The sequence below is a fragment of the Wyeomyia smithii genome, chromosome 3 (assembly GCF_029784165.1).
Source record: "Wyeomyia smithii strain HCP4-BCI-WySm-NY-G18 chromosome 3, ASM2978416v1, whole genome shotgun sequence".
NCBI lineage: Eukaryota > Metazoa > Arthropoda > Insecta > Diptera > Culicidae > Wyeomyia > Wyeomyia smithii.
The window spans coordinates 106,915,879-106,938,843 of NC_073696.1; the positions used below are offsets into that span (position 1 = coordinate 106,915,879).

Consider the following 22,965-nt stretch of genomic DNA (forward strand, 5'->3'; position numbering starts at 1 on the left):
TCGAACTGAATTTTATACAATACAATGTGCATCATCAGCATTACATTCATTTTTTGCAATGATACCGTAACCAAATAATCTGGCTGTTGGAAGACAGTATTGCTTCCGCATATTCTGGAGAAAATCGAAATAAACAATTACCAAACCGAAAATACGCACATAATGTCCATGACACTATCCTCCTGTTATATCGGATTTCTTTGGATATAGATTTAATCTTTCCCTTGCATAAATCTGCTAGGAAAAACCCGAAAAAGCGGCAGGCCTCACGTCGTACTAAGTAAACAAATTTTCATAAGGATATCCTCTATCGCTGCCAGCATGTTCCGGTGAAATCTCGATAATAAAATTCATCTAATCAGCTTTGACACCACAGCAGCGATCATCGAAATGCTGCACAGCTGGAGAAAAATCTTTTCCACCCTCTGTCGGATCTGACTCCGGAGGGTGCGAATTTTGCACTTGTACCTCCTTGTACGGATTTAGCCCGTAGGGTTCCCCTTCTGACGTAAGTGCGGAAAATAATAAAAACATATCGCTACGACGGCGGAACGGATGCACTTTTCACTGCCGGCGCTTAATTCGATAATGAGAGTGATTAGATTATAATCTTGTTCTCTCTTCGGGTGTGCCACGGGAGCGGATTACATGCGTTTTCGCAGTTTCTTTCCCGCTTCGTCTCCGCTGTATGTATGCGGGCGTTTGTTCAACGTTACAATGGCTAGCGGCGTAAATCCCTGTGGCTAATAACTCACGCTGTTTCAAAACCATAATCTTTTGCTTCATAAAAATAGGTTCAAACTATTTTTTATAAGTCCAAAAAAAAAATTACAGAAGTAATGGCGCTGCATTGCACACTGGGCGCGTAAGGGAAAGAAGTTAGCATCGCAACGCCACCTTTGCGGCTGAATTCCGAACTAATTCAAACATGCAAAATAAAGCCTTAACTATACCAAGAAACTTTGTAGAAGATCGGAAACCGACTGGTCAAACCCTGAGAGCGCTATTAATTTCGTTCCGCTAGATTCCATTTCTGGCCCAGTGTGCATTGAAGCTAATTGAACACTAGGCCCCACCAATTTGACTTGTTAACGTACAACGGATCTTTTTTGGGCCAAATTACCTCGAAGATTCTATCTTACAGAAAATTATAAATGACCGAAGCTTAGCGCCAATTTGAATTTCATTTTTCACACTTCAGGATTATCACTATGGAGTGAAACTTGCAGCTGAAACTGGACAGCGTCGTGCACACGTGCACGAGATTAGAGGATATAGCAATAATTATCATCCAAAGTGTTAGGACTTTCGGACAGTACTTAACCCAGACGAAAATTTTCATTATTTGTTACAAATTATTATATTTATTAGCGCCGTTTTGAACAACACCTCTGTAATGTATGGATCACTTTATCGACTTGATACCTAGTTATCATAGTCATTTTATGTAAGCCTAATTTCAATCGAAAAATATTCTAGCAATTTTAGTTACATTAGAACTCATCTTAAAAGAAAGAAAAAAAAACAAGAAAAGATAAGTACCTCGTTTAATACAACTCATATTTCTTATTGACTGCTATGGCAATAAAACGCCATAAACACACTCGACAGACACACTCAAATGTGATGGATCAAACTATGAACAGCTTATTAATGCTATTCCGAAATGATGACTATAAATATTCTTTATCGATTTTGTTAGTATTGGTTTGAGTTCCGGCCTATTGAGTTCCCAGGCAACGTTGCTGATTTGGTTTCTTACCTTCACCATTACCATTGAGCCAGATAGATCTTTGTTAGTCTGCAAAGATATCCCACTTTTACGCGGTCAAACATTTTATTCACTTGAACCTAGTCTAAGCATAGAAATGTTGAGATTACTGCAGAGACTCAAATAAAAAATTAGGAAGATGCTTGAAAACACAATATTGATGGTCGACTTTTAAAAATTTAAATAGTTTCAAATTATTAAAAGGAATACTACTTAATTCTAGTACAGGAAAAAAACGTGCTGATCTGCAGTAAATCCTATTTTATTGTGTTAACTGGGTTAGAAAAAAACTTTTATTCACGATTCAAATGCAGAGATTTTTCGGCAGAATTTATCAGAATATATATAAAAAATCATCATCATTCAAAGCTATTTTTAATACGAAAAAGTGTGAAATTGTTTTAAATATTTCATGGATCATCGCAACCGGATTAAAAATGTTTAGTCAAAAATATTTTTGCACTAATTTGGGTATGAAATATCAGAACATGTTTCTAAAGAAGCAAAGTTTAATTCAAACACTTCATTGGATGTTTCTAAGATGTGTAACAGACCTGCTTCATGGTCTATTTTTTCAATGATTGGAGATAAATTTTCAGTTTTCTCTCGAACCATGGTTTTAAGCCGAGTTCATAAACAACAAATATCGTAAAAAAGTCACTTCGTCCTAGACTGTTAAGACCACTATAAACTGCAACCGGTTTTGTGTACAAGCAGCGTGCAGCGCGTTAAGTGCAAATTTCACAGTTCGTGCACTCAGCAAACATTCAGACAAGATGCAAAAAATCAACAATTAGTATCAAATGCACAGTGAAAACAAACTAGCGTATAATTGACCAACTGAAGTAGGCTCACAGTTTCACACTGCGATGCCTGGAACTCATCTCATTAGGCGGTAATCAAGTTTGTGCAGCAGCGTTATGTAATTCGATACAATCAACCCCCCTTCCCTAGCTCGATTCGGAAGTTTTTGACACTAGGCGTTCCAGTCCCCGAAGACGCCGGGTAAGGGAAGGGTTACCGCCGTTAATCACTGAGCTTTCATGTCGCTGTTTTATTGATTCCACTTCGTTCTCATTATTTATTGCTTTCGACGGATAGCGACGACGACGACGGTGGCACTCCGGTGTTGACCTAACCTTAGCGCGACTGGCTCGAACAGTAGTAGTAAGGGCAGAACATTCATCAGTCGGTATGGTTTGTTTACCACATCAAGAAGCGAGCGGAATACTGACAAACGAAATCTATTCCGTCTTGGTCAGCAGAGACACGATTCGGTTTTTCTTCGCCAGATCGGATCGGCTGTACTCCTCCAGCGACTGCGGCAGTAGGCGACGAGAAAAGAGATAGGTATGGTAAACATTAAGATCTTCATTAGTATTCCAGCAGATTTGTATGCTTTTTAACATTGTCTGCGGATGCGACAAGTGTCATAAAAGCGACTGTCAGTAATGATACGTTTTTTTTTTCGTATGACAAACTTACCGTGATGTCGAAATCTTTACCAAGCACAGCTTTGGCTTCAGGATTCTCGTAGGTGACGGTGACTAGCGTTGGATATATGACCATGTCGAATTTTTTCGGTAACTTGGTCAAACTCTTGATTATCACTGATGACTGATCCGAAGTAAGCCGATCCTGTGAAGATGCATGTAAAGAAGGCTTAATTTTTTGGGCAATTCCCCGAGTTAAAGAGAATAATGAGTAAATGCGAATTTATTGAATCAAAAATATTAGGAATCTGGTAACAAACAACATTTTAAATTGTTTAATCTTGATGGTTCGATGGTCTCTTTATGCTTTAATAATCTTCATGTTACTTGTGGCACAAAACGTCGTAGTCAGGTGTTATCAGAATTTTTTTTTTGAAAAATGTTGACTTTCTGATACTTTCGCAATGCAACATCACATATCATACAGTAACCAAAACTTTCGATGTTATAGGATATAATTTGATTTCTATCGACTTCAGTATCTCATTCGAATTCTCAATTTTCAAAGGAGCAGTCAAACGAAAATATATGAGCCACCTTAATGAAATTTCACATATAAATTGTTAGCAATAACCTTCGATCCTTTGATAATGCATAAGATGTTTCGTAAATTATGATTTATATTTATCCCCTTCCCCCCTCTCATTGTTACGTTTTGTCACACATTGATGAATTTTCCCAGAGGAAGTACGTGACACCTCGCAACCGCCCCCGCTTAAACTTGAATGAAAAAATACTTAACGTTTTCCTTCCAATGCAATAAGGCGGTGTCCATGAATTACGCAATGTAACACGAAACCAGTAAAGAAAAATGATTACTCTTCAGTTATTACTTTAGTTGTTCTGAAAAGAACAGTTTTCGAGATCGGTAGTGTTCGGCTGTATCGTGTCAGCATCAAGGATGATGTAGGTAGCGCAACCCCGGTTAGGTGGCATACCGAAACTCAAACCAACCACGAAAGGCAAAAGTAGAGTAAACGGATTGATTTCAATTGCAACAGACCCGGCAACGAAAAAAGGCTCGTGAACTGCAGAAGATTGGCGTAAGTGTGGCAGCAATACAAAAAGTGCGCTGGCTCAGAACTGGAGAACGTGAATTCCAAGTGGTGGATCCCATCACCAACACTTCATTCAAGTACTACATCTACTACAGCGGCAGCGACAGAGCAGAACGTGGAGTTGGTTTTATAGTGATCGGGAAGCAGATGAAGAGAGTTATCCGGTGGAAACCGATAAGCGACCGAGTCTGTGTGTTGAGAATGAGGGTCAAATTCTTCAACTACAACCTGATCAGCATCTAAGCGCCAACGAATGATAAACCCGATGTCATGAAGGATGAGTTCTATGAGAGCCTGGATAAAGAGAGAGTCCAAAATAAGATGTAAAGATTGTCATCGGAGACGCAAACGCGCAGATCGGGAGAGAAAACTTCTTCCGTCCTGTTATTGGCACGGAAAGCCTTCATTCCGTCACCAATGACAATAGTCTGCAGGTTGTGACCTCCGCCGCTGCTAGGAGGATGGCAATTAGCAGTACCTACTTCGCACGCAAGAATATCTGCAAACACACCTATCAACACCCGAGTGGTGATACTTGCTCCCAGATAGACCACGTGCTGGTCGACGTTTCTCGGACGTTATGGATGTGAGTTCCTCCAGAGGGCCAAACATCGACTCAGATCATTATCTAGTAGTTGCGAAAATTCGGGTGCGATTATCCAGCGTCACGAGTGCAACAAACAACAGAACGATGCGTTTCAATATCCAACGCTTATCAGCTGAAGGGGTATCTGTAGAGTACCACCGGAAGTTAGATGAGAGGATAGGAGAAATCGGCGTAACTGGCAATAGCAACAGTTTATGGAAGTCTATCCATGGAACTGGTTGTGGCAACAACAGCGCAAGAGATGATAGGTACTGCTCAGCGACGTTAACGAAATGGCTGGTTTGATGAGGAGTGCCAGCGAGTGACGGACGAGAAAAATGTTACCAGAAGCTGAAAGCTAGTGTCTGGTACCCGACTAACCAAAGGACGGTACAGAGTAGCAAGGGCAAAAGAGAAACGAATCCACCGCAAGAAGAGAAGGCAGCACGAAAAAAGTGTGATAGCTGAAGCGCAAGAAAGAATGGATCAGAATGATAAGCGGAGGTTTTATGCAACTGTCAACGGCGCGCGGCACAAGACTGCGCCAGTGCCCACCATTTGCAATGACCAAGAGGCGAATTTGCTGACAGACAAAACAATGGTGGCAGCCAGGTGGAAGGAGCACTTTGAAGAATTGTTGAACGGTAATAATGGAGGCGTGTCGGATAAACGTAGATGACGACGGTAAAGCTGTGGAACCACCAATATAGGCGTCATTGGCCACTTCCGGAACAACCTGGATGTCCCGAAGAAACTCGTAGTGAGGGAATTTACATTTCTGCATCAACATATAGTATGCGACACCTCTATCTTCAGGATTTTTCATCAGGAATGATCCAAAAGACTTATTTCTGAATACAGACTGCGTTGGCCACTACCGAAACAATCTAAATGCCCCGGTGGGACCTGGAAAGGGGACATTTATATTTTCACATCAAATATCGCGTGTGACACCTCTATCTTCAGGATTTTTCATCACAAATCTTTCAAAAGACATATTTCTGAAGTGCTGCGTACAATTCTGAACATAGGCTGTATTGACCACTTCCGGAATCACCTGGATGCCCCGAAGGAACCCGTTGTGGGAGAATTTACATTTCTGCAGGTTCCTCTGAAGACTTCCGGATGAAAAACAGTCATTTCTCGATGAGTTCTTGTCCGATTCCGAATCTTGATGAATCATTCGCTTCAGAAATGATGCAAATAAGCATTTTTATCAGGTAACCCATTACCAAATCCATCCAAAAATTAGCAAGTTTGACATGCCTACCGGAACTCAGGAATATTTCCTTAATCCGGTGACCTAGGTCAGATCTGAGGTCAGAACATGAAACTTAAAAAGTTTTCCAGTTTAATGGTGTTCGAATTATTAAAATCAAATAACATTTGGCAAAGCAACAGCATTCCAAATTTCATCAAAATTTTGCCTATCCTACTTATTTTGACTATCCCCTGTACATGATTGCGGGTAGAGACAAGGGCAGGTTTAGTGGTATTGGTGCTGAGGTAGTGATGGGGAAGTGTTTAAACTTGTTGAAGAATTTGTCTACTTTGCAACACTTGTGACATGTGACAACGATGTTTCCCGTGAAGTGAAAAGACGGATTGCAGCAGCGAATAGGGCCTTTTACGGACTGCGCAACCAGCTCAGGTCCCGCAACTTGCAAAAGTCGACGAAATTCGCTTGGTATAAAACGCTGATACTTCCGGTGGCCCTCTACGGACACGAAGCGTGGACGTTGAAGAAAGTGGACCGGAAAATTCTCGGAGTTTTTGAGCGTAAAGTGCTGCGTACAATTCTGAGTGGGAAACTAGAAAATGATGTGTGGCGCAGACGCATGAATCACGAGTTATACCAAGTGTATAGAGAAGTAAACATTATAGAGCGCATTAAACACGGCAGACTTCAGTGGGCTGGTCACTTAGTGCGAATGCCGGAAGAAAGAATAGCGAAAATAGTGTTCACTAGGGAACCAGGTAGAGGTTGGCGGCTTCCTGGGAGGTCACGAATACGCTAGCTGCATGCAGTGGAAGAGGACCTGGGAGCACTGAACGTTCGGGTGAACTGGAGGAGTATCACCCAAGACCGACGAAGATGGTGCTCTACGATACGCCCGGCATTGGCGTGAGGACACGCTGTAGCCATCAAGGTATCAAGGTAAGGTAGGTAGTGTTCGGCTCTTACGTTATAGTGTCACTAAAGGTAAACAGTAAGAGCTCGTTGAAGCTTTTTTATATTATGCAATAATCTCAAACGCAGTTTGCGTTTCTCCTATCACAACAAATAGTAAACCTTTGTTGGTGCGTCGAATGCTAGTTTGCTTTCCGTGTTTCCTGTCACGGCTCCATGGGACTATTGTTCTGTTTTACTATTACTACTGTACTGAAAAATCGCACACGCTTGTTGCTGATTGGACGAACGAAACTAAACTGATGATTGAGAATGTTTCAACTTCAAGTATGAAAAGACGAGGGAGAATTTAAAACATAGCCAGAGTTGGTGCATCACTATTTTGTAAGTGATATTACCTAGCAGGAGGTGCCGCGCTCTCAGCCACGCAACAGTTTATTACGCTGTTATACTGCTATCACATTACAATTTTCAGCATTTTGTCGAATGCGCAGCTAATTTTGTAATTGATTTGCTGTAAACACAAAAGATATCCGTTGGAAACAGACCGAGTGATAAGCATTTGGAATTGCACAAGTTTCGTCCTCTGTTTCATTTTTAAATTTTCATTTACATAAACGGGTGGTAAATGGCACGACACATGTAACTTGAGACCTTAATGTGGTCACCTCACGTCTGTCCAGCAACTCCTATACCAACCTCTACGTGGTACCGACCGGGATACGAGTAACCTTAGCGGAGATCGAGTAACCAACCCCCGGTGGAAACTTTGATCATATGCTGACTGGGAAGGGGGGTCGTACACGACTGTATTCCCATGTTAGGAGTGGCGTACAACAGCGGCTGATCCGGAGTGGGCGGCTGAATCATGAAATGCTGTATCCCGTCAGCTACACCTAAGATAGTCGGCGGACATAAGTCCTGGACCTGCAAGGGACCCGATAGGAGCCAGCTGTGCAGCCGATGTGGAGGTGCAGGCCATAAAGCAAAGGACTGTGGGGAGTCTCCCAAGTGCATGGTATGTTTCGGGAAACGGGACGCCAAACACTTTACTGGAGGCCCCAGGTGCCCAGCCGGTAAGCCGGCTGCGAAACCCCGGGCGTAAGGGTGACGCAACTGAACCTGAACCATTGCTTCGCGCCTCAGCAGCTGCAACACCAAGTAGCCACTGAGTCGTTGACGGACATCGCCATCATATCGGACCCCTACCGCATCACTCCCGGAAACGGTAACTGGGTTGCAGATAAGTCCAGTATGGCGGCCATATGTACGACGAGCAAGTTCCCGGTTCAGGAGGTTGTCTCAACCTCTGAAGAAGGGTACGTAGTTGCTAAGATGAACGGAGTGTTCTACTGCAGTTGCTATGCTCCGCCACGTTGGTCTACCGAAAGGTTCACCCAGATGGTCGACCTCCTATCCATGGAGCTAACGGGCCCAACGCCGTTGGTAGTGGCGGGCGACTTCAACGCTTGGGCTGTTGAGTGGGAAAGTCGCTTCACGAACCAGAGGGGCCAGATCCTGTTGGAGGCTTTGGCAAAACTCAATCTAGATCTGCCCAACGTTGGAAACAGAAGTACATTTAGCAGAAATGGTGCGGAGTCGATCATCGACGTGACGTTTTCCAGCCCAGGACTGATCAAGAACTGGAGGGTAGACGATGGCTACACTAATAGCGACCACCAGCCGGTCTGTTATAGTGTAGACAACAACGAGAGGCGGAAAGCGACGGGTAGAGCCAACAATCCAACCGTTCGCGGGTGGAAGACATCGCACTTTGATGCCGAAGTATTCGAAGAGGTAATGAGAAGGGAGCGCGAGGGGGACAGTTGGCTCCGCCCGACTGCTGAACAACTAGTTGCTATGCTATCGCGGGCGTGCGACGCCACCATGCCTAGGACTCGCCAACCTAGGAATGGGAGGCCACCGGTTTACTGGTGGACGGACGCGATAGCCGATAGCGTGCCTTCGTGCAAGACGGAGGATGCAGCGTGCGCGAAACGAAGAAGAGAGGACAGAGCGCCGCGCAGCATTCAGTTCGGCAAGATCGATGCTAAAGAGTGCGATAAAGGCCAGCAAGAGGGCCTGCTTCGATAGGCTATGTGCGAGTGCCAATACAAATCCGTGGGGTGACGCCTACAGGATCGTAATGGCCAAGACTAAAGGCGCGCTGGCGCCTGCAGAGCGATCACCAGCGATGCTGGAGCGTATCATCGAGGGACTCTTTCCGCGCCACGAGCCAAGTCCTTGGCCTCCGGCGGTCGAGTCTCACGTCCGACGTTCCAGTATCTCAGACATAGACTAGGGATGGTCGGCCAACCTGCCGAGCACTCAATCCGTGAGCGACGACAGCCATGTCGAGGCAGGGAAAGAGGCAAGGGTTACGAATGAGGAACTCATCGTGATCGCCAAATCCCTAAAGGTGAGTAAAGCACCGGGACCGGATGGTATCCCTAACCTGGCGATCAGGCTGGCGATAAAAACGGCCCCCGGGCTGTTCAGGGCAGTCATGCAGAGGTGCCTGGATGACTGTCTTTTTCCGGACAGGTGGAAGCGAATGCGTTCAATAGTGCCAGTTGGGACTCCATAGCGCTCGCGCTCAGGAGCATCCATATACCGGTGTCGCTGTACAAGATTCTGGAAAATTATTTCCAGAATCGAGTACTTGTTTACGACACGGAGGAGGGTCAGAAGTGCGTCCCAATTACCGCAGGAGTTCCGCAAGGTTCTATCCTGGGTCCGGTGTTGTGGAAAGTCATGTATGACGAGTGTTGAAACTCAAGTTCCCCGTAGGGGTTGTGATCGTCGGCTTTGCAGACGACATAACGCTGGAGGTTCACGGCGAGTCTATCGAGGAGGTCGAGTTGACGGCCACGCACTGTATACGCAAGGTCGAGGACTGGATGCGCTCCAGTAAACTGGAGCTCGCGCATCATAAGACTGAGGTCACGGTTGTGAACAACCGTAAATCGGAGCAACAGGCGGTGGTCAGAGTCGGAGACTGCACCATCACCTCGAAGCGATCCCTGAAGCCTTGGGGGTTATGGTGGACGACAAGCTCACGTTCGGGAGTCACATCGACTATTCCTCAGCGGTTTATGGCAGCAAGCGAAGACTTCTTGCCAACGTGGTTTCGTCCATACTTAGGTATGGTGGGCCAGTGTGGTCCAGAGCGCTAGGTACTAACAGTTACCGTCGTAAACTGGAAAGTACCTACAGGCTCATGTGACTGAGAGTTGCGAATGCGTATCGTACGGTGTCATACGATGCAATCTGTGTCTTGTCCGGCATGATGCCTATCAGCATCGCCATCAAGGAGGACAGAGAGTGTTTCGACCAACGTGACACAAGGGGAATACGAGGTACACGAAGGTCATACTCGATGCTCCGCTGGCAGCGGTAATGGTTCAACTCCACAAAGGGCAGATGAACGCACCGACTCATACCGGAGATATCCGGCTGGGTCGGGAGACGACATGGTGAAGTGAACTTCCACCTGACACAAATCCTGTCAGGCCATGGTTGTTTCAGGCAATATCTGCACAGGTTCGGACACGCGGGGTCCCCCATGTGTCCCGAGTGCGTGGAGGCTGCTGAGCATGTCTTTTTCGTATGCCCCCGTTTCGTAAGAGCGAGGAGCGACATGATGGTTGTGAGCGGGCCTGGCACTACTCCGGAAAATCTAGTCCGGAGGATGTGCGACGACCCGGATATCTGGAACGCGGTCTGTGCGGCCGCCTCTCAGATTGTCCTGGAGCTGCAACGTGTGAGGCGGGTCAACCACCAACACGCCAGTGGTAGCTAATTACCAGTCTCCAGGTAGTTGGCTAGGAGGTTATAAGTGTAAAGAGTGTGCATCACGCACAAAAGCCACTCCCCGACATAATACTTAACCGTCGTTCCGGGAAGACCAGGGCTGGAGACTGGAGGGGTTTTAGTGGGGCGAGACAGGGATCAGTAGGTGCCTGGGGGAGTGTAACTACCCCAGCATCTTCCCCTAGTCTCATTCCCACACCCTGAGTTCTCTTCTCAGGTGTCTGTTTGCAGATTTCCCCGCCACCTTTAAAAAACACCTAAGATAGTCAGAAGGGCGTCCCAATCATCGCAAAAGCTCCGCAGGGTTCCATCCTGGAACGGGTGTTGTAGAATGTCATGTATGACGAGGTGTTGAAACTCAAATTCCTTGTAGGGGTTGTTTGCAGACGACATAACGCTGGAGGTTAACGGTGAGTCGATCGAGGAGGTCGAGTTGACGGCCGCGCAATGTATACGCAAGGTCGGGGACTGGATGCGCTCCAGGAAACTGGAGCTGGCGCATCATAAGTCATAGGTAACGGTTGTGAACAACCGTAAATCGGAGCAACAGTCAGAGTCGAAGACTGCACCATCACCTCACAGCGATCTCTGACGCTCTTGGGGGTTATGGAGGACGATAAGCTCACGTGCATGAGTTATGTCGACTATGCCTGCTGCAGCACTATCTCGTATGATGTCCAATAGCTCAGCGGTTTATGGCAGCTAGCGAAGACTTGCCAACGTGGTTTCGTTCATACTTAGGTATGGTGGGCCAGTGTGGTCCAGAGCGCTAGGTACTAACAGTTACCGCGGTAAACTGGAAAATACCTACAGGCTTATTCACCTGAGAGTTGCGAGTGCGTATCGTACGGTGTCATACGATGCAATCTGAGTCTTGTCCGGCATGATTCCTATCAGCAGCTCCCCAGCCTTTCAGTTCGACAATTTTATATGTTGCAGAAAATCGACAAAAAAAAGTATCTGGGATAACACCAGGTCTCGACGTTTTATAAATTTTTAAGAAAACAAAAACCGTTAAAACTGACAGCCAATATGTCACCAACCTGTATTTGATATCATTTAGTCATTTAGTTTCTCTAATTATCTGCTACATATCACCCATATAACACAATTTTTGGATGCGTAGGCAGAAGATATTTTCATTGGCCAACTAACCCTGGAAATAACCCCGCTCTACGCTACTCTCCCTTTTGCATTTTTCCATGCATAAAAATAGAATTTTTAACGCTCTGAAGGTCCACTTCGGGAAGTTCCGTTGAGCATAAATTTCGCAAGGAGACTGTTTTCGATTTGTTTGAAATTCTGATGAACAGAACCCGACCAAACGATTATAACAAATGGGTTACACTAAAATATCTGAACTTGATGGAAATAACAAAGCCTGTAATATTATTGCCAGAATGATAAAAAGTACAGAATTATGTCAAATTCTGTTATCATACACTTGAATGTTCAAAAGTGTGTTTTTTTAAAGCATATTTACAACAGTATTTGTTATTCAATTGACAAAATATTGTACATTCTAACTAATTCCGATCTTTTTCTACCAAAAACCTTACAAAATTTGATATCCGTAAGTAATTTTGAGAGGAATTTTGATATTTCAACTTTCAACGAGACCAAGTTTAGAACACAAGTTGACACAAAAAGTTCGTAACAAAATATCAAGATTTGTTATAATTCTGATATTTTTGACTGATCGGGTGAAAGGGTGACATCCATTAATCCATTTCTGTCTGGTGTTATACGATTTATTTTAAATGAAACTGATGACTGTTTCAATTGACGGAATAACTGACCCAAAGTATGACTTTTTTTCCTTCAGCGTGTCATTTTAAATTAGCACCGCAGCGCGTCATTTGGTAAAACTTTTCGATCGCGATTCATTCATTTTTATTTGATTGCGAAGTTTAACAGCATCACTATCTCCTGACAATTTTTATTCGGAAATGATTATCAGGCTCTAATCCCGATATTGTCTATTTTCAAAAAATCGTAACTCACAAACTAAGTTATAAACAAAAAAAATCAATATAGCAAAGCAAAGCCTTTGTGCTACATTCCGATTCGAAACGTGACCTTCTGTTTATAAATACACAGACTTTGCAGCCGACTGTTTAGTGTACACCAACTGGGAGAAAAATCAGGGCTGAAAGTGGTCAAACTGGTCAGAAAAAGTGACTTTAGTGACCAAAATTTTGAAAAAAGTGACCAAAAAGTGACTTCAAAGCTTGAAAAAAGTTACCAAAAAGTGACTTAAAAACTTGAAAAAAAGTGACCAGACTTTTTCTGATTGTCTTGCATAAATCGTTCAAAAGGGAGCAGTTTTTTCCAAAAATCATGTGGGATTTTTCAAGAAATTAATATAAATACAAAACATTACGCTAAACATTACGCTAAAATACGAAAAACGTTGATAAACCGATAAAGCTTAGAGCGGTGATGACAATTCAACAATTCAGGAGGCCTTTCAGTAAAAAAAAGCAGAGATAAAAACACTATAGAGCATTTCCAATTTAAAACAAAGAGAATCGAATCCAACACAGAGGAAAAAGCTGTTTTTGCTCTCCCAATTAAAAATTCAAAAAATATCCGCTAAAGCGTATTTTTCCGATGAGTTACTTATTGTTTCATGAGAAAAAAATATTTTTTCCTTAACTAATGAACACCTTCCAGATTTTCTAATGTTTTCTAAAGACCCTAACCCTGTAAAACATTGAATAGGGAAATTGCAAAGCTAACACTTGCATAAACTTGCACATATAACCAACTCTTCATGATGCAGCCGAACGATTACAGTGCCAATGGAATGTATAGGAGAGAATTGAGCTTCGAATTTTTTCGTCGGTCAAAAAAATAAACCTTTGCTCACTACGAGCGCGAAAAAATCCAATTGAGCTGAATTTTGCATCCAAAGGTGAGAGCACGAAACTTTTAGCCCTACCGCTAAACGAAATTCGAAGGACTATATTTTTTTCAGGCATTCCATTGGCCTCAGCTAAAAAGTTCCCAGAAAGTCGATTTTTTTCAAAAAAAAAAAACTGGGACGGTTTAATAATTTTATTATTTTAATGCAAGACATTTAGCATAAAAAAATATATTTCGACGCTTTCATAAAAAAATTTTACTTCGGAAAGTCGATTTTCGTCTCTGTTTGTTTTTGAAATAAATTGACTTGGTACTTTGAAAATTATCGAGCTTGGAGAGTGAATGGAGGATTTGATTGCAATTGCTGAGATATTCATGACAATCAGTGGCAAAACGCTGGGTAACACCCTGGCGGAATATTTGCAAGTCAACACCCTCCCTCCACGTTGCAGTAAAATCATCTTGTAACCAGTAATTGTAATTTATTATATTTTCAAATGAAATAATAACAGCATTTAAAGCAAAGCAAAGCCTTGGTGCTACATTCCGTATCGGAACTCGACCTTCTGTTTATTTTACATAGACATCGCAGCCAACTGGTTTAGTGTACAGGACGATTGCGGGGCTAGCGCTACGACACTAATATTCTCACCCGAACCGGGATTCGAACCTGTGACGACTGGCTTGTTAGGACAGCATCGTATCTCAAGAACAGCTGGAAGGGAATAACAGCATTTATTCAGTTTAATACAAATCCATGGTTTAGCCGATTTTAACACGTCTTAGCTTAGCAACAGCAAATTGTCCGTTAACATCATCAAAATCAGTAGAGTAAGCACGGTCGTTTTCAATTGACAATTGGTAATTGATAGCACTGCACTGGTCGACAGAAGCAAAGAAAAATTTCTCTAAACTTTAACTGGAAAAATTATAACTTTTTTAACCGTTCTACAGAGGAGTAACCCGAGTAAATTTGGGTAATATTTGATTGGGAAGCGAAAATAAATTTGATTTCATTTAATCATTGTTGAGCTGGAACTCTGTTTGGAGCATGAGGCAGAGACCCATCAGGTGTTTTTTTCTATTTACCATGTACATACGCGTAAGCTCTTAACGTCAAAATTTGTTAAAAATAGCGCTTTTCAAACGGGTCGCAAATGTCAATCCGGACGTTTGCGGATGAGATATTAACAAGAATATGCTCGTGATGATATGAACTTTCATTCCCCCGAAGATTATATGATAGGATTCCACGGAATTTTTACCTTCAAAATACAGAAAAATCACTAATTTCGAATAGTTTCTAAGAGTAGTTATAATTTTTTAGTGCCGGAATTTTTATCAACCGGTTTACTGGAACTGAACATAGAGAACTCATTTACTGCAAAATATTGATCAAATGTCATTTTTTGACGCCTGGCACAAGTTGTTAGATGATTCGATTCCCAAAAAAGAAGCTTGAAAATTTATCAATGTTTACAGCACTCTCAGCATTTGTAAATGCAGTTAAAACTTAATCGAATGATTGCATTTCGTAAAGCATTTATTCAAGCTGCAGAAAAAATATAGCGGCACCAAAAAGCCTAAAAAAACTTTTTTCTTATTTTGGCCAGCTTTTTGTTCTAGGCATTCCTCTGGTCTTTCCTAAGAGTTTTGAGGCCCCTAGTAAATGTAGAAGTGCGTCAAAACGCCGCAGAATAATTGCGCGGCGAGTTCGTCGCTTTTACGTTTGTTGCTTACGGGAAAACTTATTTAAAAAGTTATCTTTGCTAGGAGCATCAAAATTCAAAGAAATGGTTGAAAAGCTAAAATCTTTCAATTTTTCCAATTTTGAACAAAACCTGTGTTTACCAGTTTAATTATTCTCCCTGATGGCACCCATGAAGATGACAATCATGAAAAATATTCTCATTGATTTCACGCAATTGACCTTCTTTTTTCAAAAATTGAGAACGCATTGGGCAAGGCAAATTTAAGTCGAAAAAGGGGAAAAAATAAAAAATTGTAGACATTTAAAATTTTATCATGATGGCTAACTAATTGTTCATAATGAACCATTATTAAATTCGATTGAGATATTGAAGTCAATAGCATAAAATCATTGCCTATATCGTCGTAGGACGTTATTGATTTGAAACGATTCCCTCATTTTTCTCCGAAGTGGTCCTTTGGGTTGAAAATTACAAAAATATGTTTTTAGTAAGCGTAAACAGTCAAAATTTTCCGTACAGCTTGAACATTACGTTTGAAATGCGACACGACTTCATCTGAGCCGTATTTGCAGTATTTTTTTTTTGTTTTTTGAAGAAATAAATTTTATCTACAACTTAGGCGACTTAGCCAATTTTGGGATACAGAAACAGATACCCTTATTTATTTATTTTTTCATTTTGTACATACGGAGGTATTTCGGTATGGATTAGGTACTTCCGTATAGACAAAATTGAAAAAAAAATAAGGGAATCTATCTCTGAGCTGACAGTTTCTTTTCAGAATTCAAGCATTGGAGAAACGTCAAAGAATGTTGCTAATTTTGTTAAAATAGTAGGAGGGTGGTATTCAAGACACGACCGCATAGTTGACGTAGGACTACAAGAATTTATATATATATATATATATATATATATATATATATATATATATATATATATATATATATATATATATATATATATATATATATATATATATATATATATATATATATATATGTATATATATATATATATTTTTTTTTTTTTTTTTTTGAAGCTATGTTTGATTTGAGCTCGTTTTTAACCAATTTAAGCTCAACATCTTCCAAAAGGAAAGTATTTTGGTTCGGGTGGTAATATCAAGTATCTAGGTCGTCAGCCGAAATTCATCAAGCGACACCTCAAACGACATGGAACTAAAACTAGTTCATTGGTGGCCATTTCTACTTTAAGGTCGTCTTTGACCACTTGAAAAGTCAAAAAAATCATGAAAAAAGAACCGTTCATTATTGGCATGGTTCGATTTTGGCAACAGGAAAAATTCTGGCGTGTTGCCAAAATCGAACGGGGTCTGTATTTTGACTATTTCTTTGCAGCACTCTATCCTAGAAGAAAAATATTCTCTTTAACATTCACAATAGTCCAGAAACCAAATTTAGGGGGCAATTTGGGTTTAGAGCTCTATAGCAATGTTTAAGAAAAAAACTTTATTTTACAAAGTTACTTAAAATTATTGGAGCTTTAAAATTGTAGAACAAGGTTTTCTATCTACAAACATGAAAAAGTTAGATACTGATAGCATCGAAAATTTTGATCATTCTAATTTTGAATACTTTTTCAATAAGCGCATTATCATATGTAACAACTTTATAGAAGAAAGTTTTCTCTAAAATATTGCTATAGAGCTCTAGACCCAAATTTCCCCCTAAATTTGGTTTCTAGAACATTGATGAATACCTTTCATTCTAATACAGCGAATTTTCTTTAATACGCGAAAAGGTAACCTTCTACGAAATATTTAATTGAGTACGATTTAGTAGAAATTAAACTTCCTTCTATATCTATTTGTCTCGTTGAAGTTGGCTCACTCACCGATCACCAAGCGGCAAAGATGTCACATAAGTTTTTTTCCTGCAGTTACAAGCTCGTGGAAAAAATATCGATAGCGAATTACAGTTTCAGTAGAAAATGTACATTCACAGAAAATTTGGAATTGACATAGAATTTTATGAACATATTAACATTCAATTCAGCTCAATTTAAACATTTTATCAGTATACAGAATCAATCAGAAAAGATTTTATCAGTTTCAAAATACCAAAGAAAAACGAAGATACCATATTTGAAAGTCATTATGTCTGTTATCTTAAATAAACTGAGCTAGAGTGATGCACAACATTAGCCTCAGCAATTAATGTTTGCATAGCGTTGCTCAATTACAAGTAAGGTTATGGAAAGTAATATTTTCTTGCAAATGCTAATTTAAAAAAAAATTCAATTGAAAAATACAAATACTTATGTCGGAACTCTAATATCAAGATGAAATGAATTTGGTTTTCCTCTAAACCACCACCGCGGGATGCAACTAGTATTGTCATATTGGACTATATTCATTTAGCTAGTAAAATATAATCATCAGAACACCTCGTTTAACTACCTATTCAAAGATCTGTACGGAGCATTTTGGTTTTCTATTGTCTTTTAAATACTCTATATTCAGTTATTTGAATAAATCTGAAAAAAGCAGAGCGTAGAGTTCAAAAATAAACAACGCATTTTGTTGTTCCCGGCGGAGCAGCGTATTTTACGGCACCCGAAAAATCATATTGACTTCTGATGTTTGCTGCTATACGAAACAATGAGAAGAAGAAGACAATTCAAACGGAAATTCGATTGTGTTCCACGCCTTACTGTGCGTCAAAAGCGGCAATGTCTGCACAAAAATGAATATCGAGTTCTTCTGCACTGATAGACGACGAGTAACCCACGCTCTGTTCATACATTGCTCGGTGCAGTACTGTTGCCTGTGCCATCATATTCTCCTTCAAGACATCAGTTTTATTAACATTAACATATTTATTAACAACAGAACGTAAAACTGTCTGATAGTGGAGGTGGTTACGAACTTTCCGAAAAAGCTTCACCTTCAAGACATCAAAATAGTCTAGGCTCATGGAAGCTAACATTAGTTGACCTATTGGGACGGGGAGATTCTGTCAAATTTTTTTTTGGCCACTGCTATACAGGATATCTCAGCAGGCAGTTGGTGTCTATTCATGAAGTCTGTGCCAGGCGTGCTTGCATATGATTGGTGCATTGTTGGTGAAAATTCGACCTTGAAACTTTTATTCAATTTTCACGGTTTAACAATGAAGTGATAATGAAAATTGAAGAATCGCAAAATTGTCCATCATTTTATCAATCCAACGATATATTGATTATTGTGATCCATCATGTGGTTACATCAGTATAGCCGTTTGAAATCTTTCTTTCCGACGTTACATCTTGGTTTTAGTTTTCGCGGAATGTATCTCGATATAGTGCGGTTAGACGTAGTCCTACGTCAAAAAACCTTGGCATTTGCATACACTAGTAACATAACAATTGTTTTCGAAAAAAATATTTTTTTTCTATTTTTATGTTTTCCAAATAATGCACAATTCCGTAAATATAAATGCTTTTTGTACTTTTCAATGAAAAATCAAAAATCGTTTCGATCCTTTAGATCTTTTGAGAAAAAAAACATGAAAAAACGCCGAAAAACAAAAATAAACTATTTTTTTCATCCACGCCCAAATCTTTAAGAGACTGCAAGAAACTAGTGAAACCACCTGGGAAGCTAGTACTAGTCCCCATCTTCCGAGTGAAGGCTGTTGTTTTTGCAGCTTTTTGCAGCTTTTCGAAAAATTTTATTTTGGAAAAGTGCATTTTTTTTATCTAAAATGTTATAAACCCTATGAAAAAACTGAAAATTTGCCCAAGGTATGTTCGGCAGAATGATATATTTTTTAAATATAAAAAAATGTCTAGAACATAGTAGGCCTCTAAAATCACTTCAGAAAAAGTTATTTGGAATTTTTCGATTTTTAAAAACTTCAAGGATGTCTGTGTATAAAACTACCTGTATGTGGTCGATTTTCAAGAGATAGAACCAAAGTATGTTCAGCAAAGTTTTTCTACATAAGATTATCTACAACTTTGCTGAAGACATCGTTTTGATTTGATAAATAAATAAAAACATAAAATTTTTAACTCACTTTTAGGTGAATTAATCAAAAATTTATTTGCATCAGAAGATGCTCCTTTAGATTTACAAAAACTTTGTCGAATACACTGTAGCATTTAAATGGCGTTTTTATACTCAAAAGGCTGACGATCACGTTTTTCGCGTTTTAAAGCACTGTGCGGTTATCCTAGCTGGATGTCTAATGAGATGGATGAAAATTGAAATCATTCAACACAAGCTACTATAGAGCTCTAATGTACAAGATTCAGTGGTGATTGATTCAGCAGTTTGAAAATAAATAAATTTTGCGACCGCTTTCCTTAACCACGCCTCTGGAATGAAGCAAAGTCAATGTCACAGAAACACGCTCCATACTCGAACAAAGAGCAAATTTAGTTGACACGACATGAACTGTTCAAAAAAGTCCTGGATTGCATAGTTGAACGCAAGATCAGTTCCAGTCGCTTAACAAGTCCAAATTTCGTCAAGCTTTTATTTTTCTTTTTTTTTTAAATAAGTAGTTTAAATTAGTAGTTTAAGTATTTAAAATAAATATTAGTATGATGAGTATGTGTGTCCAATCACAAATGGTGATTTCTCAACGCTAAACAACGTAACCCCTGAAGCAGAGCTAGAATTCGACAAATATTTCATTCGTTAGGAAAACTGTAAAGTCAGCCTTGTATGTCACTATTTAGTCCTCAATTTGTTTAATCAAAAAATACATCAAATTAAAAATTGTTATAAATAGTAAAATAAATAGTAAAACTTGTTTTGAATTGTTCTTTTTGAATCAAACAGTTTGTAACATGCATATATGAATATATGATTGATTCTTTCACCAAAATAACGTTTTATCGAAATCATTGGCAACATTCGTTCCCAAATTACAGACCGTACCGGACTTGGAGCCGAACCGGAACGAAACCAAACGAACTGCACCCTAAACGGACAGCAACAGAACAATAAACAATATCGCACGCCAGCCTGGAGGGCCAATGCGGTCTCGATCAACTAGATTATTAGTTGAAAGAATTCTTTATCGATATTGTTTTTGGCACATTTTGCATGTTGTAGGATAAGTACCCGATAAGTACACCGTGCCCCAGTGCTGAGTTGAGAAAATTTCCAGCTCGAAAAGATCCTCGACCTGATCGGGATCGAACCCGACATCACAACCGTGTGGGAGAGCTAGCCGACGATATCGCTAACCACAGAACCACGAGGACCAGGCTCGTTCTGATTTTCAATCAGACCGGACAAGACCAAAATTCAGACCTAACTTTTCGCTCCGATATCGAGCACTTTAACACTTGCGTACCCGACCCCTCCTGAGCCGAAAAAATGAAAATTCTTTTACCTGCCATTCCGCAAGATTTGAACCGATTGTGATCGAACTTCTTTCGGAAGATCACAAATTTATCATAGTTTTTAGGACAGTAGAAGACATTTCGAAATTTTCGGTTGTTCCGGATTTATCGAGGGGTAAGAACTCTTCCAGAGACACAGGCTAGAATAAAAATGGTAGCGAAACCTTGCTTGCGACATATCAAACTTTGAGTTTTTGCAAAACAACACTATTGGCGATTGGTATTTGGCCGTATTAGGAGTTGCATTCAAATCTTTTATGTTAAATTCAATTCACTCTCCCGTTTCGAAAATTTTCTCTTAGTGCCAAAAAGTCGGTTATTCCCAAAAATTTTTTTTTGAAAGAACAGATCTCGACGTATCATGCATATCTAAAATATTTGGCATCAAAAATTTCATTCAAAAAGCAGGGCTGATGAGGGCTGGTCAAGTTGGTAAAAAAGTGACTTTAGTGACTATTTTTCGGAAAAAAGTAACTTTAGTGACTTTTTGATGAAAAAAGTGACTTTTAAGTGACCAGCTTAAAAAAAGTGACCAAGTCACTAAAAAGTGACCAACCTGCAGCCCTGAAATCAATATACAAGTATATAAACACATATAACTGTAAAATTTTCACAGTAATTCGGAAAGTGTAAAACTTAGAAATAAAAGCAAGGATTGTGTGCAAAGCCACGACCGCGAGGTTGACGTATAACTCCATAAGATTGTTTGTTGCATTACTTGTATCGAATATGTTTAAAATTTTGTGCAAAAGAGGTGTTGAAGTGCTACCGAATTTCAATTTGTACATACGACGATACTGAACAGGAATGGAGCAAACGCTATATAACGCAAAAAGTTTCAACAGGCAGAGTGTATGCACATTATTTTAACTTTTAACTCTAGTGCAAAACGAGAAAATATTGAATCGCCAATAATTTGTTTGTTAATCTCATAAGGATAATTGTTGTTCAATTTAATATCAGATATAATGTTAATCGCATCTGTGTGCTACCCCGACAGTGGGGATTAAGGCATTTTTTGGGTAAGCTGTTTAACACTGAAACGATTATAACAAGCGGGTAACACTGTTTTAACACTGAAAATTTGACGGCCCACATATTTTGAATGCCAGCAACCCAAAACGTTTGTGTGTTGTTGAAATACGGCAACTTTTCATTAGAAAAATCGCCGGCTGATGTACATATTACTGATGCTGCCCACTACCGCACAAAGGCAGCTTTTTACTAGCGGAAATGCCGCTGCACCAGCTGACCCCTACTACTATCGATGTTGTTATCCGCTGCGCCTGATATCCGCTGCCACTGCTGCTGAGTATGGACTGCCCTAGTCATTGTCTAGAAATAATATGACTAATTTAGGCACAAGTAGGCTCTTATATTGGGCAAACAGTACTTCACCGATTTACTAGGTCTGTAATTCTGTCGCCGTGGTTAGGACAGTAAGCACTAAGCGACCAATCAGAGGTCGAATTTTGCGTTTTAACCAGGCATGACAATTTCCAATGGTACAAAAGTACGTATAATCACATTACAAATTTCTGTATTTGGGAGGATACATAGAAGATTTTCCAATTGATTGCTGGAAGAACGAAGGGAATCCAACGAAAACTAACTGAAATTGGACATGTTTTTCACCTTCTTTGCTTTTAAATTTTCATTTTACATCCCTATGTAGCCGAAGATGTGAGAGACGTAGTTCTACGTCAGAAAATTACACAAAAATTTTACAGTATAGGAAAATTAAAAAGAAAAAACCAACCAACAGTGATAACAGCTAATATCGGTCTGAATATGAAAAACATGTTATTTATATTTGTTCATAACTTTTTCATGTTTTGCCTTTCTCCTAGAAAGGTATAGCAATCACTGGAAAAACCAAAGGTATAAAAGTGGTCCCAATGGCCGAATGTCATATACCACTCGACCCCTTTCGACGAACTGAGCATTTTCTGTATGTATGTATGTGTGTATGTGTGTGTGTGTATGTATGTGCAACTTTTTTTTCTCACTCACTTTTCTCAGAGATGGCTGGACCGATTTTCATAAAATTAATTGCAAATGAAAGGTCTAGTTGCGCCATAGGTTGCTATTGAATTTCATTGCAATCGGATTTTAACTTTGTCCGTTGTTCATGAAAATGTGAAAACACATAATGAAAGTAAACATATTGACTTC

The 22,965-nt window shown here is 40.2% G+C and overlaps 1 protein-coding gene across 3 annotated transcripts in view; it reads right to left on the reverse strand.

Moving 5' to 3' along the window:
• Positions 1-1,335: 1,335 nt before the first annotated feature.
• Positions 1,336-22,965, reverse strand: part of LOC129727740 (S phase cyclin A-associated protein in the endoplasmic reticulum) — a 165,586-nt gene continuing 143,956 nt past the window's right edge. For all 3 annotated transcript variants that reach the window (XM_055685864.1, XM_055685862.1, XM_055685863.1), the window contains 2 exons: positions 3,257-3,409; positions 1,336-3,090 (listed from right to left, as the gene is read on the reverse strand). In XM_055685864.1, coding sequence (XP_055541839.1) covers positions 3,016-3,090; positions 3,257-3,409 — 228 coding nt within the window. In that variant the 3' untranslated portion in view covers positions 1,336-3,015. The remainder of the gene's footprint in view (positions 3,091-3,256; positions 3,410-22,965) is intronic.